This window comes from Colletotrichum lupini, chromosome 4 (assembly GCF_023278565.1).
Source record: "Colletotrichum lupini chromosome 4, complete sequence".
Taxonomy (NCBI): Eukaryota; Fungi; Ascomycota; class Sordariomycetes; order Glomerellales; family Glomerellaceae; genus Colletotrichum; species Colletotrichum lupini.
The window spans coordinates 1,891,975-1,906,055 of record NC_064677.1 but is presented as its reverse complement, the minus strand read 5'-3'; the positions used below and the strand labels follow the sequence as shown (position 1 = coordinate 1,906,055).

General features: G+C 56.3%; 7 protein-coding genes across 7 annotated transcripts; 3 read left to right on the top strand and 4 right to left on the bottom strand.

Annotated features, from left to right (window-relative positions):
- Nucleotides 1-387: 387 nt before the first annotated feature.
- Nucleotides 388-1,523, bottom strand: CLUP02_07708 (lipase; the record flags this gene model as incomplete). The annotated part of the gene is made up of 3 exons (XM_049286701.1): nt 388-1,141; nt 1,204-1,319; nt 1,374-1,523. 3 exons carry the CDS (start codon nt 1,521-1,523, stop codon nt 388-390), a joined length of 1,020 nt encoding a protein of 339 aa, XP_049143844.1.
- Nucleotides 1,524-2,225: 702 nt separating this feature from the next.
- CLUP02_07707 (uncharacterized protein) lies at nt 2,226-4,885 on the top strand (the record flags this gene model as incomplete). Its single annotated transcript, XM_049286700.1, has 11 exons — nt 2,226-2,277; nt 2,367-2,499; nt 2,548-2,715; nt 2,773-2,975; nt 3,043-3,199; nt 3,269-3,435; nt 3,492-3,853; nt 3,908-4,032; nt 4,095-4,128; nt 4,174-4,384; nt 4,437-4,885. The coding sequence occupies 11 exons, from the start codon at nt 2,226-2,228 to the stop codon at nt 4,883-4,885; spliced, it is 2,061 nt and encodes a 686-aa protein (XP_049143843.1).
- Nucleotides 4,886-5,125: 240 nt separating this feature from the next.
- Nucleotides 5,126-8,013, top strand: CLUP02_07706 (glycosyl hydrolase family 3 N terminal domain-containing protein; the record flags this gene model as incomplete). The annotated part of the gene is made up of 6 exons (XM_049286699.1): nt 5,126-5,378; nt 5,428-5,449; nt 5,477-5,710; nt 5,763-5,956; nt 6,012-6,079; nt 6,148-8,013. The coding sequence occupies 6 exons, from the start codon at nt 5,126-5,128 to the stop codon at nt 8,011-8,013; spliced, it is 2,637 nt and encodes an 878-aa protein (XP_049143842.1).
- Nucleotides 8,014-8,287: 274 nt separating this feature from the next.
- Nucleotides 8,288-9,693, bottom strand: CLUP02_07705 (uncharacterized protein; the record flags this gene model as incomplete). Its single annotated transcript, XM_049286698.1, has 2 exons — nt 8,288-8,846; nt 8,921-9,693. 2 exons carry the CDS (start codon nt 9,691-9,693, stop codon nt 8,288-8,290), a joined length of 1,332 nt encoding a protein of 443 aa, XP_049143841.1.
- A 1,164-nt stretch (nt 9,694-10,857) lies between these two features.
- Nucleotides 10,858-11,324, bottom strand: CLUP02_07704 (ribosomal protein L34; the record flags this gene model as incomplete). Its single annotated transcript, XM_049286697.1, has 2 exons — nt 10,858-11,173; nt 11,230-11,324. The coding sequence occupies 2 exons, from the start codon at nt 11,322-11,324 to the stop codon at nt 10,858-10,860; spliced, it is 411 nt and encodes a 136-aa protein (XP_049143840.1).
- Nucleotides 11,325-11,441: 117 nt separating this feature from the next.
- CLUP02_07703 (peptidase family M48) lies at nt 11,442-13,218 on the top strand (the record flags this gene model as incomplete). The annotated part of the gene is made up of 3 exons (XM_049286696.1): nt 11,442-11,463; nt 11,674-12,749; nt 12,799-13,218. The coding sequence occupies 3 exons, from the start codon at nt 11,442-11,444 to the stop codon at nt 13,216-13,218; spliced, it is 1,518 nt and encodes a 505-aa protein (XP_049143839.1).
- A 188-nt stretch (nt 13,219-13,406) lies between these two features.
- CLUP02_07702 (uncharacterized protein) lies at nt 13,407-13,830 on the bottom strand (the record flags this gene model as incomplete). Its single annotated transcript, XM_049286695.1, has 4 exons — nt 13,407-13,472; nt 13,545-13,675; nt 13,728-13,740; nt 13,795-13,830. The coding sequence occupies 4 exons, from the start codon at nt 13,828-13,830 to the stop codon at nt 13,407-13,409; spliced, it is 246 nt and encodes an 81-aa protein (XP_049143838.1).
- Nucleotides 13,831-14,081: the final 251 nt, after the last annotated feature.

The window sequence follows — 14,081 nt, the reverse complement described above, 5'->3', positions numbered from 1 at the left end:
TGGGGGGGTTTATGTGTGTCCGGACTCGGTACCCGTCCGGGGTGCGTCCCACTCGTGGAATCGTGCTGACGGTGCTGGTACGGCTCTTTTGACCGTCACAGATAGGGTCATTGTTTTCACAGCTTGTTCAGAGGAAAGAAGTGGTGTGGTTCAACGCCCTGGTTGACGCTGGGCGTGGATTATGTACTATACTAATTATGTACGTGAATAGTCTTGACGATATCTCCTTTGGCCGCAATGGCTTGGGGATATCCCTTGATGGTATCCTTTTTGATGATGATGATGATGATGCTTCCCCTAAAACTCCAGAAGCCCGCTTCCCTGCCCTTCATAACATGGTCATGACATTTAATTTTCTTTCGTGTATACGGCATGCCGTCGTCCTCCTTACTCCTCAAGTGACGCGGCGTACTCGATATCCTGCTGGGCCCAGGCCGTGAGGCGCGCAGCGAGGTCCTCGTCCGAGATGTCCTCCTCTCTCTCCTTGATGCCGAAGCCGTCGGTGCTGCAGGCGCCCGTACGGCGGAGGTAGTACAGGTGGGCGTCGACGTCGAGGCCAAAGGTGCCGCCGTTGCACTTTGTGTTGGCGGCGCCCTCGCAGACCTTGATGTCGGCGACGGCGTAGTCGACGGTGGTGGCGTTGCCGGTGGACAACCAGTACTCGGGGCTAGTGTGGCGGTAGCCGAAGAGGATGGGGGGCAGGCGGGGGACGGGGTCGTCGACGTGAGTGACGCGGTACTCGGCGCCGGCCTGGGCGGTGACGAAGTTGGTGAAGGCGGCGTTGCCTACACGGGGGCTGCCGTAGGTGTAGATGTCGACGGGGTAACCGTCGCGGCGGAGGTCGGCGGCGGCGATGGTGACGACGGCGCCGCCGAGGGAGTGGCCGGTGCCGACGATGGTGTAGCTGGGGTTGGCGGCCTTTGCGGACTTGACAGAGGCCAGGAGGGCGTCCTTGATCTCGTCCCAGCCGTTTGCGAAGCCGGTGTGGACCTTGCAGCCGTCGACAAAGTCGCAGTCGTCGAAGCCGAAGAGGATGTTGGTGATCCAGTTGCGGACGTTGCTGGAGCCGCGGATGGCAATGACAATGTTCTTTCTCACAGGATCCGTGGCGACGAAGCCTTGGAGGCCAGAGACAAGACCGCTGAAGCGTGTTAGTTACCTTCAGGTCAAAGGTGAAAAGCCAGGAGTATCTGATCAACTTACGAAAAGGTTCCCACAATCTTTCCTCCGTTGGCGGTGACATCAGGGCAAGCATCGGCGCTGCAGGTGATTGATGCACCAGCGGCGGCCTCGCTGTTGCAAGAGGTTGCTGCCACCATCTATGTTACATGTTAGCGCACGCGGCCAAGTCAGAAGTCTGGGCAATGTCCTACCTGAACGTAGTACTCAAAGTTGGACAGGTCGGCGCTCGACACCGTCACGGCTCTCTCATCGAGAGCAGCCACCGGGGCTCTGACATCGAGGAGGGGAGATGCCGAGACTGCGGCAGACAGCAAAGGGAGAAGAGACAGCTTGGCCAACATGATGACGGTAGAGGAAGCAACTCAAGACAACAGGAACAGGGACGGAACTCGAGGACTTTCTCGTGAGGCACAACAAACAGAGAGACAAGGCAAGCAATCGTCCTCCACGCTGCCGCAACGTCTTATACATAACCAAGAGAGCAACGAACGGAGCACCGGGGTAAAGAGGCCAGTGGATCGACATCGAGTCGTACACCCCAGACAACGGTCCGTTGTAAGGGTTGCGGTGAGTGTCCACCATGCCTCCAAGTCAAGCATTCATGGCTTGGGCGAGGTTGGGGGCCGGTAGCAAACCAACTCCCCTCGATATTGGGGATATGCGAGCCAGGGTGAGACTTCTCACGCTAAAGCAAACAATACGCAAGACTTTGCGGTTTCTGGCAGTTCCTCCGCAAGTTAGAGCAATCTCGCCAGGCACAGAGCGGCGGAAATCGGCACTAGAAGCGCCAGTTGCGAATGGAAGAGATGCGTTCTTGGAGAAGGCGGTTCCATACTCCATCTAGCAGGGGGCCAAGCTCAAGAGGTCCTACCGGGGGGGCGGCAGTGCGAGATAGACAGCTTTGACCATTGGGTGGCCTCGTCAGACAGACAAGAGGACAAGACCTGGCCCTGGCCGCTATAGCCAAGTATTGGTGGCAGGTCAGCGGTTCGGAGCGATTAGTAGCAAGCCTCGAGTGATATTGGTCTTGAATCAGTCCAACCATGAGGAACAGAATCCACGTGGGTGTGATGAGGTTGATGGACCGTCAAGGTGGTAAGGAAGCGCCCGTGCGGCCAGACAAAGACATCTCGATCCTTGGGTATCCGTAGTGCAAAGACAGAGACTGAGAGACAAGCAATGAGAGTTTCTGCTCAATAACTCTGCGATCCTGGGGTGTCATTTGGCGCCACGTGAGCCAAGCATCCCCATAGTGGGCTTGCCGCTCATTGAACAACGACGACTGAGTGGATGGTCCCTGGACGGCGACGAGCCGGGGTGAAGCTGGGCAATTTCCACTTCTGTTGGGCTCTGTCGAAACAATAGCGTCCGCACCGGGAACAAGTTGTTAATGAAGCTGGCCGAATGGTCCTTGTTCGAACGAACTGGTGGTCAATTGCGGTCGGCCGATTGCTGGAAGAAGCCCGCCGGCCCCCGGGCGAGTCCCTGGACGAGGCCCGCAAGAGCTCAACAAAATGCTGCCAATGTGGTCTTGTGCGAGTTTGAATTTTCCGATTAGTGTCGTAAGTCAAGTCCAAAGCCAAGACCAAGATACGTAAAAGCAAATCGGGATTCTCGTGTGGTGATACGCGGCCCTCTACGCTGGAGAGCCGTTCTCGAGGCATCACGCGGACGAATGCTCTCGTACCACGGTTCGTTCCTCCCAATCGAGTATGGAGGTCGGTCAGGCAGAACAAGTTCCATCACGCCCATAGTTGTCGGCATTAAGGTACGCCTACAGACTATTGGCAAGAGTATTTGCAAAGAAAAAGCATGTGGATGTGATTAAAGACGGGAAGATGCAGCTGAGATGGATGGCAGATGCAACACCAAAGCCACTAGATTACGGTAGAGTGAGATGGAGGTGGGATGAAAAGGCTTGGAGACTTGGGGTCGGCGGCAGCGTTATGTCATGCTGCTTCCTGCCGCCTCTTGGGAGCTTGCGAGCTTCGGAGCTGAATCTCGCAGCTTCCTTCTTGTCTCTAGACTCTACACGATAGGTGTGCGGCAGCTTCATTCATGCATGCCGTGATGCCGTCCTTGCCAGCTTCTCTCTACGTCTGTCTACCTTAGTGCCTACACTACAGCAGACTCTCCCTCCTTCATCCACCCACCCACACCCTCCCAATTCTAACGATCAACGGCCAACGGTCAACGGTCCATCGTCGATTCGTCCCTTCTTCCCAGCGAGCCACCCGTACCTGATGATCAGATGTCGACCTAGCAACGCGGGGTTGAGACATTCTAGAAAGAAGGGTTGTCATCCGGAGTCCGCGCCCACGAGACCTCTTCCTCGCCCTCCATCACTTGGTCTCTTGGACCTGGTCTCTTGGACCAATACATCCTCAATGCCTCCCCCTCACGACCAGTCGACGTTGCAGCCATCAGCTACGACATATCGGACACTACCACACATCTCGTTCAGCTATCACTGCGCCATCTCTCGAACCGACATTTGACCTTCTTTCTTCCCAAGATTGCCGTTCATGCCGTGCCGCTTCCACCGACCTTGCCTTTTGATCGATTCCCGTTTTCCGTGCAGAACAAGAGCCGAAATCTGCGCTCCGTCACCCCTGACCCCTGCCCCATCGATCTTCGCCGCTGGACCGAGTTTGGGATTTCCGACCGCCTGGTGCTCTTCGCTTGCGAGTTTCCTAATTTCAGCAGTGCCCTGGACTCGATCTAGTGGACGTGGCAGACCCCAGGCAGAGACCTCTTGGGGTATCACGAGGTCCGTCTTGTACCACCACTCCGATGGTACACACCCATTTGCGATGCTGCATATGCACTTATTCAAGGAAATAGACATCTGTGGCCTGCCAGTGAACCACGCGCGCAATGCAACGCCCGGCCACAATCTGACAGACTGACAGCTCTCCCCGCGTCGGAGCCGAGCCCGGACGAGCAGTATTTTTCCCTTTTACAGTTTGCTGACCGCTCACAGCTCGCCAGGAATTCCCACCAAGCGCCCACCCTGCACGTAACAAGGGAGATCTTCACATCCATTTTGCATGCCACCTTGGATCGGCCATGTCGACATTTACGGTCATCATCGCCGTCTTGTCGACCCTTTGGGCCTCGAGCGTGGGTCTTCTTCACGGCTTAATCTTGTCATACCCACCGCTCCTCTCAACGCCCTCGCTGGAAAGCCCGACTCTGAACTGTCACTGTTCCCCGGGGACTTGCGAATGCCGTCGCTTAACTCCAAGTCCCAGGTTCCCACCTACCAACTCCCGCCCGAAGCGAGGCGGTTTCGGCCGCTAATCCGGTTCGACACCGAATCGATCCTTTGTACCAAAAGACTACGGAGTACAGCACAGAATCTCGAAAAGGGTGGTATTTCCCCCGCCTTGCACTGACTTATCGCTGGCGCTGTCGTATCAAACCATACTTTGTCTACGCGACATGTCGATCGACCACTCTAACGCTCATATCTGACAAGCATAGGCCCGAACAATCCAGCACAGCTGCCCAAAGGGAGCATCCCACAACCTTGATACGTTGCAATATCTGCCTTTTTCTAATGCTCTTGGACCCTTCTGGTAGCTATCAGGGCATCATGAGCTGTCAGGTATGGCTGCATATCCCTGCGGTCAGTAGAGTCCACGGAGCTGCCAAGCGGATCGTCTGTTGTCACTTGCCTTCTATACCACGCGGACTGTAAGGGCCCGTGATTGGAGTGTATAGTCATAATGACGAGTGAGAGCTACCGGTCCGCCAGTATCCTAGATATTCCGTGCGTAGTATATAAGTGAATGGCGGTGCTCGCGATGTCGCAGTTTCTGTAGCTCCTGTTCGCCCGCTCGTGTTGACGTAGCTCTCTCTCTCTCTCTCGTGACCTGTACCATTGGTTCGAGTCTAGCCTATAAGAGCCTTGCGGTAACGAGACCATTCGACCGCCGCCATGGCAAACACATTCTCTGTCAAGTCCCTGGTCGTAGCCCTCCTCGCTAGTCACATCTCATCCTGCGACGCCGCCGTGATATCAGTAAGATCCGATGTGCCTGCCGGATATGTCGCCGCGCCCTACTACCCGGCGCCGTACGGCGGCTGGGCCTCGGACTGGACAGACAGTTACAAGAGGGCGAAAGCTGTGGTTGATAAGATGACGTTGGCTGAAAAGACCAACATCACGTCCGGAACCGGCATCTTCATGGGTGAGTCTTGGTGGAGTGATGTCGTGGGATTTGTAACTGACATGCATAGGGTGCGTTTATCATCACAACATGTAAAACTCCTGCTAACCATAACCAAGCCGCTGCGTTGGAAACTCCGGCAGCGCTTTGCGTGTCGGTTTCCCCCAGCTATGCCTCGCGGACTCGGCAACCGGTCTCCGTCAAGCCGACAACGTGACGGTGTTCCCGTCCGGCATCACGACCGGTGCCACCTTTGACAAGGACCTGATGTACGCTCGCGGTGTTGCCATAGGCAAGGAATTCCGAGGCAAAGGCGCCAACGTTTACCTAGGACCAGCCGTGGGTCCCATAGGGTATGTTCTGCCCCTGATGATGTCGTCCAGAATAACCTAACCATAACGCCAGTCGAAAGCCCCGTGGTGGCCGAAATTGGGAGGGCTTCGGGGCCGATCCTGCGCTGCAGGGCAAGGCTGCTGCTCTGACGATCAAGGGCGTCCAGGAGCAGGGCGTCATCGCCACGATCAAGCATCTCATCGGCAACGAGCAGGAGATGTATCGCATGTATAACCCTCTACAGCAGGGTTATAGCTCCAACATTGGTTGGTTATCGACAGAGGGAGAAACAGTATTTGGTCTCTTGACTAACAACGACAGATGACCGAACACTCCATGAACTCTACCTGTGGCCCTTTGCAGATGGCGTACACGCAGGTGTAGGATCCGTGATGACGGCCTACAATGCGGCAAGCATTCTGTACACATCATTGAGACTTGAACTAACGGATACCAGGTCAACGGCTCGGCATGCAGCCAGAACAGCTATCTCATCAATGGCATTCTGAAAGACGAGCTCGGCTTCCAAGGCTTCGTCATGAGCGACTGGCTTTCTCACATGTCCGGCGTAGGCAGCGCCCTCGCAGGCCTGGACTTCAACGCCCCCGGTGACCAGCAAGTTCCCCTGACGGGCTACAGCTACTGGATGTACGATCTCACCAGGGCGGTGCTGAACGGATCCGTCCCCGTGGATCGCATCAACGACATGGCCACCAGAGTACTGGCGAGCTGGTACCAGATGGGCCAGGACTCGGGCTTCCCCGCGCTCAACTTCGCCACGGGAACCCGCAACAGGGTGGGAGATCTCTACCCGGGAGCCATCCCCTTCTCCCCCAGCGGCGTCGTCAACGAGATGGTCCAGGTGCAGGCGGACCACTACCTCGTCGCCAGGCAGGTCGCGCAGGAGGCCATCACCCTGCTCAAGAACAACGGCAGCCTTCTGCCCATTGCCACGTCGGCTTCGATAAAGGTCTTTGGCACCGATGCCATCACGAACCCAGACGGCCCCAACGCTTGTGCCGATCGATCCTGCAACAAGGGCCTGCTCGGCATCGGCTGGGGCTCGGGGACGGTTGACTACGTCTACCTCGACGATCCCATCACCGCGTTTAAGAAGAGAGCCAGCAACGTGACGTTCTACAACACCGACTCCTTTCCTTCCGTGCCGGCTCCAACAGCAGACGATGTTGCTTTCGTTTTCATCACCTCGGACTCTGGGGAGAATCAGTATGTCGTAGAGGGTAACAACGGTGACCGCAGCTCGTCTGGTCTCGACGCCTGGCACAACGGGAACAAGTTGGTCCAGGACGCTGCCGCAAAGTATTCAAACGTCGTGGTCGTCATACACTCTGTCGGACCAATCGTCGTCGACTCGTGGATCGATCTTCCCAGCGTCAAGTCCGTCCTGGTTGCCCACCTCCCCGGCCAGGAGGCAGGCGAGTCCCTCGCCAACATCGTCTTTGGTGCCGCCTCCCCCTCCGGCCACCTCCCCTACAGCATGACCAAGAAGGAATCCGACCTCCCAGACTCCGTGACCCAGCTCGTCGGCGGCTCCCTCGGCCAGCCCCAGGACACCTATTCCGAGGGCCTGTACATCGACTACCGCTACCTCAACAAGAACGGCATCAAGCCGCGCTTCGCCTTTGGTCACGGGCTGAGCTACACCGCCTTCTCCTACACCGGCGCGACCATCAGCTCCGCGACGGCGCTCACCGCGTCCCCGCCGGCCCGCCCCGCAAAGCAAGGGATCCTGACGTACACCGCGCCCATCCCCGACTGGACCGAGGGCGTCGCGCCGTCCGGCTTCAACAAGATCTTCCGGTATATCTACTCCTGGTGCACCGAGTCCGAGGCCAAGGACGCCGTCGCCGCCTCCAAGACGGAGACGTATCCCTACCCGGAGGGGTACAGCACCGCGCAGAAACCGGGCCCTCCAGCCGGCGGCGCGCAGGGCGGCAACCCGGCTCTCTTTGACGTTGTCTTTTCCGTGTCGGTGAAAGTGACCAACACGGGCAGTAAGTACTCGGGTAAAGCGTCAGCGCAGGCGTACGTGCAGTTCCCCGGCGGCGGGCCCGAGACGCCGGTGATCCAGCTGCGCGACTTTGTCAAGACGAAGAGCCTGGCGCCGGGGGAGAGTGCTACCGTGACGCTGCAGCTGACGAGGCGGGATTTGAGCGTGTGGGATGTGGTCAGCCAGAACTGGGTTGTGCCGAATCCTACCGGGCGGTACAAGATTTGGATCGGGGAGGCGAGTGACAAGTTGTTCTTGGCTTGTTATACGGATACCAAGACGTGTGAGGCTGGACTGGCTAGCCCTGTTTGATTTGTTCTTTTGTGCAGTTGGTCTTCTAAACTTTCCTTCAAACTCTTGTGGTAGGGTTGGTTGATTGTTGTCAGCCGATAGTGGCCAGAACGTTAGGATCGAGTCTCCCGTAGAAAGAGCGGCGTCAATGGGAACTGTCGTCAAATAGTCAAACTTTCGGATTTGATCTCAGCAGTTCCAATTTAATAATACAAGGGTGGTATCTCTCAAGACTACAATCACAAAAGCAATTCCCAGAGCACTGCCCGATCCAACGAGGCATAAACTCCGGCTTTTAACCCAGCATCATAACCATACCATTCTTGATAGCGTCAATCTCCTTCTTCCCAAGCGGATCCTTCTTGTTAAAAGCATGCTGCTTCCGCTGCGCAGGCGTCCACGACGTGATATCCAAATCATCCCCCCCAATCTTTCTCCCCTTCTTATACGACGCCAGCGCATCCGCCCACCCCCAGGGGTCCTCGCCGTGTTCCTCGGCCGTAGGCAGCTTCTCCTCCTCGTTATCGAGACCCTCAATGAGAGCCTTCAGCCCCGGAACGCCCTTGAGCGTGATGCCGTGCTTCTTGGCGTACGCTGCAACGTAGCTGTCGAATTTCTCCGCCGTAAAGCGGAAAGGACGCTTCTTGGACTTTTTGTGGACGGTCTCGTCTTGCAAGAGGTCGAAGCCGCGTAAGGCGGAGGCGACTTTGAGCATGCCGGCCATGACGCAGCCCAGGTCTTTCACTTCCGAGTCCGCGGCCAGGACGCCCTCGCGCTCGAGGCGGGCGAGGGTTGTGAGGAAGAGGTTGCCGATGAGTTTTGCTGTTTCGTCGACGAACTCGCCGTCGTCGGCCCTGGATTTCATTGTATCAGCACGACGTGCTAGCAAGGAGGAATGAAGGAAGTACAACGCGACTCTTGAACTTACATGGCAAAGTCACCACCATTCAGGTACCAAACAAACGGGCACAGCGCCTCGCAGATAACCCACTGCTCCCGCCAGTTCCCTTTCGCCTCCTCGTAGTCGAGGACGAGGTTCTGCAGCACCTGCAGCACGCCGTAGGCCATGTGGTCGTTGTACGTGTACATGCTGAAGCTGTCCGGGTCGCGGACCTGGCAATGGATCTGCTGGCTCATGAGCTTGCGGAAGCCGGCGTGTGTGATCACGTAGGGCGCGTCCGGGTGCTCGGCCGCCGGCTTGTTGCAGACGCACGTCTTGCCGCCGTCGCATTCCTGTTTGGACTTCTTCTTCTCGAGCTCGACGTAGGCGAGGTGCTGCTGCTCGTCTTTGTCTTTGCCTTGTGCGGTGGCCTTCTTGTCGGCTACTTTGGACTTGGCCTTGCCCTTGCCCTTGGCTTGAGGCTCTTCCATCTCCTCTTCTTCTTCATCCTCCTCTTCGTCCTCGTCCTCCTCTTCGTCTTCCTCGTCATCACCATGCCTAGTGCCAAAGGGACACCGGACTACGTACTCAAAGGCATAGGCAACCTCCTCGCAAGCCTTTTTGTAGTCCTCATCGACGTTACGCGACGCTGAGACCGCCGACCAGCGAGTATTCTTGGTTGACCAGCGATTTTTACCGCGGTCGTCATCAGCAGGGGCAGCTGCGGGTGCAGGTGAAGAGGCCTCAGCCTCGGGAGCCGCAGTCTTGGGCTTCTTACTGGCACCGGAGGCCGCTCCGGTTGAGCGTCTTTTAGGAGGCATTATGGGGTTGCCTTGGGGCACGGATGAGTGTGTAAGTGAGTCTTACAGGGAATAGCTATCTCATTAGGTGGGAAACAAGAAACAAGAGAGCTTCAACTATGGCACTATGACCGAGGAGCCGTTTTGTTTTTGAGAACCGTAGTGGGGTAGAGGTACTGATGGATGTCACTATCGAAAGTTAAAAAGTTGCAGAGCTATGAGTTCTTTGCGTTTCCATCCGACGACGCGCGCAGAACGCGTTTGAGCTTGCCCAATTATGACGAATGTTGATCTGGGCCGTGGAACCCTCCATCCCTGGACGCGTCGAATAATGTGACACCCGGACAGTTCGAGATACCGTTTCTTTTCTTTTTGTACTGTCTATGCTGTCCGGAGTACAGCTGAGGTCCAGGAAGATCAAAAGGTCTTCCATATCTGATAAGAAGGTCTGAGAAGCGTCATAATATTGCCAGCTGTGCGGGAAAAAGTCCGGCTTGCTTCGGGATTACGATAGGGGCTGCCGATATTCAATGCTGCTGGCCGCTTCTTCCCTTTAAGCCCGGCAGGGGTACAGTTGGAAAGGATGCGGGCACGACATAGTAGCTTTGAACAGATGCTAGCAATTTCAAGAGAATGATATATGTCATGTAACTTGCCAGGGCCTATTCGAGAATGACCGAACAGAATGTCTTGCTACGTTGATGGCTTCTCAGTGCTTGATACTCGTCCGCCGTGGCCAAGAGACTGCGACTAAGGGCGCCTCATGGCCAGGAACATGACCTCTTCACTCTCGGCACAGAGAACCACTGTCTCGACCCCAACCTTGCAGACAGATGCGTAAAATGACCATTGGTTGCAGCGGCCTGCGCAATGCCGAAAATGTCAACGGCTAGCGAGCAGCCTCACGAGCCCTGCTAGCTGTTTCCGCAGAATTCAATGAATTCCCTGAAACCTACTGGTTGAGTTGTTGTACATTGGCTTCATATTGATACATATTGAACACTACCTCTCGCGGAGGCTCTAATGTTGGAGTCTTTCTTCAATCCGGCTTAGGCCATGCCCAACCTTGGCCACACCATCCCTGAGAACTCTGTCTGGGACAATCGTGCCCTTCTCTCCTCATCTGCAGCAATGTCGTCTGGTCCTTTCCACGGTTCTCCGTAGCTCTATCCTCCCACGTTGGATTCAAACACCGAGCTTCGTGCGGCCCTTCTGGCGCCTCCGTGCAATGATCTTGCGTCCGTCCTTGGTCTTCATGCGGGAAACAAAGCCGTGTCTGCGCTTCTGGATCAGGCGGGTGTTGCGGTTCATGGTGTTGCGAGGACCGCAGCGGAGCTGCATGGCGCCCAGAGCAGGGTGCTCGGTGATGGCGCTCGTGGGGACCAAGTCGGCAATGGCGCCATCGACGGTCGAGGGAGTGAACGGCGTGGCATTCGGCCGGCGGAAGGCGGATGTGAGAGGTGTGATGGACGGACGCAGCGAGGGGAGGGAGGAGAACGTCCTATGGTGCCGGTTAGTTACTATCTTCACCTCTACTGCTAAGGGGTTAAGGCACACCTTTGTGATGTCGATTGAATGACGACGCGCACCGGCTGGGTAGCTGGGCGGGCGAGAAAAGCTCTCGCCAGGCCTGTGATGGATTGGCGCATCATCTTGGCGGCAATTGTATGGTTGTCGTCGAGCGGCGTGGAGCTCAAAGTGACACTATCGACAGCTTCGAGATTTTGCGGGAAGACTTTCCTGCAATCCAACGGCAGTTCCCGTCGCTCATGCATCAAACGGGGTTCCACTGTTCGGACGGGGCTTTCGTCTGCAGGCAAGACATTGCATGAGGCGGGTGTTTCAGCCAATTAAAGCTGGGGCAAGCTGGAGTCCTCGCAGCCAATGATCGACCCTGCCGGCAGCCGCAGGCCCCGAACCGCACCAATCCGCCCCCACTTGGTCCCATTCGCCGGCTCACTGTGGACAGCTTGCCTGAGCTAACAATACTCCGTACCCAAGCACGAGCTGTCAGACCCAGCTTGCGACGAGGTCCGGAGCCTGCTTCTTTTCATCTCCAATCCCATATATTCCATTCTTGTCCCTCCTTTACAACCCCTCCGGAATCCGAAGAAAAGCAAAGAGAGGCCAACATGGATTTCCTTCAACGCCTCGCGCGGTTCTTGGACCGACCCCTCTTCCCGTGGAAGCGCCTCATCCTCGGCTTCTCGGTCGGCCAGTTCGTCTTTGAGAGCTTCCTCTCGCTCCGCCAGTACCAGGTCCTCAAAAACACCAAGCCCCCCAAGGTTCTCGAACAGGAAGTCTCCCAGGAAGTTTTCGACAAGTCTCAGGCTTACGGTCGCGCCAAAGCGGAATTCGGTTTCATCAGCGGTCTCTGGGGTCAGATCCAGAACATTGCCTTTATCCAGTTCGACGTCCTCCCCAAGCTCTGGTCATGGTCCGGTCACCTGCTGCTGAAGTTCGCGCCGGCGCGCTTCACCGGCGAGATATCTCAGTCCATCGTCTTCGTCCTCGCCTTCATCATGATCCAGCAGGTCCTCTCGCTGCCTAGCTCCATCTACCAGACCTTTGTGCTGGAGGAGAAGTTTGGCTTCAACAAGCAGACGCCCAAGCTCTTCATCACCGACATGATCAAGTCTCAGCTCCTCGCCTTTGTCCTCGCTCCCCCGATCCTCGCCGGTTTCCTCTCCATTGTCAAGAAGACGGGCAACCAGTTCTTCTTCTACCTCTGGGCGTTTGCGGCTGGTCTCCAAGTCTTCATGATCACAATCTACCCTGTCGCCATCCTGCCCCTGTTCAACAAGCTGTCGCCTTTGGAAGAGGGCGAGCTGAAGAACGGCGTCGAGAGCCTTGCCAAGAGCCTGAACTTTCCCCTCCACGAGCTCTATGTGATTGACGGAAGCAAGCGCAGCGCTCACAGCAACGCCTACTTTTTCGGTCTCCCCTGGAAGAAGCACATTGTCATCTACGACACCCTCATCGAGAAGAGCGAGACGCAGGAGGTTGTTGCCGTTCTGGCCCACGAGCTTGGTCACTGGAGTCTCGGCCACACCACGCGCCTCTTTGGCATCTCTCAGGTATGTCTCTGCAGTCCACCGGCGCAACAGCATTCACTAACAGCGATAGGCCCACTTCCTCTACATCTTCGCCCTCTTCTCCGTCTTCATCAGCAACAACTCCCTGTACGCCGACTTTGGCTTCCTCACGGAGCACCCCATCATCATCGGCTTCATCCTCTTCTCCGATGCGCTCTCCCCCATGGACACCGTCGTCAAGCTGCTCATGAACATCCTGAGCCGCAAGTACGAGTTCCAGGCCGACGCGTTTGCCCAGAAGCTCGGATACTCTGCTGAGCTGGCTAGATCCCTCCTCAAGCTCCAGATCCAGAACCTCAGCTCCATGGACGCCGACTGGATGTACGCGACCTACCACTTCTCCCACCCGCACCTGTCGGAGCGCCTCAATGCGCTCAACTGGAAGTCTACGGGCAAGGTCACATCGGAGGAGCCCACCGTGGGCAAGACCTCTGGAAGAGACGAGTTGTAAAGGGGAAGTTCGCTGATTAGAGTGCTTGCGTCTTTCAAGAGCATTTTCGGGGTTCACACTCCGCAGACATATTTGTATTACTACTAGGTCACCCAACGAACGGGCAGGTGACTCGTCGGGTCAAGACAGCGAATGGAATAAATCGTTTTACGCAGTGAAAGCAAACTACAATTTTCCGTCCCACCAGCTCATCGCCTCGGGGCTCTCATGTTGGCCAGCACGCGTGCCAACAGCTCCTCTCTCGTGTCGTTGTCCTGCGGAAACAGGTTTCGCTATGTTACATGTAAGTACACAATGACGGAGACGGAGAAGAGAGCTGCAAATACCGCCGCAAGCCACCTCCTCATCTCCTCTCTGGTCCAGTCCTCGGGGTTGCCTGTGGGATCCGGCCCCGCGGGGAACATGTCGCCGCCGTAGATGGCCCATACGGCTACGGCTGTGACCAAGCCGCCGAATGCTAGTGAATGGTCAGCACTTGGGTCTTTGTGTGCGATTATATGTTGCTTTACCGAGTACGGCATTCTAAGACAGTATTAGCAGAGCAACTAAATGCAATCATTGTGATAAGGTACGGACCCTGGATCTCATGGCATTGTCTAGTGGTGTAGGCATCGTGTGTAGATGTGGCGGTGCAGAGATAGTATGTCTTGTGCAACCAATGGCCAGAACCTCAGGTTTTCAACGCGGCGAATAGGAGCAGAAAGAGCACCTATTATAAGGTATTCGACAAGCTTAGAGGACACCTTTGGTAACGTGTTATGCGACGTGTTCGTTTATAGACTGGTTTGAGTTGAAGCGTCGTCAACCCATGCGCAAGGAAAGGTACAGGCCGAGGGTCTGGTCCAGCGCCACGTCTACCCCGA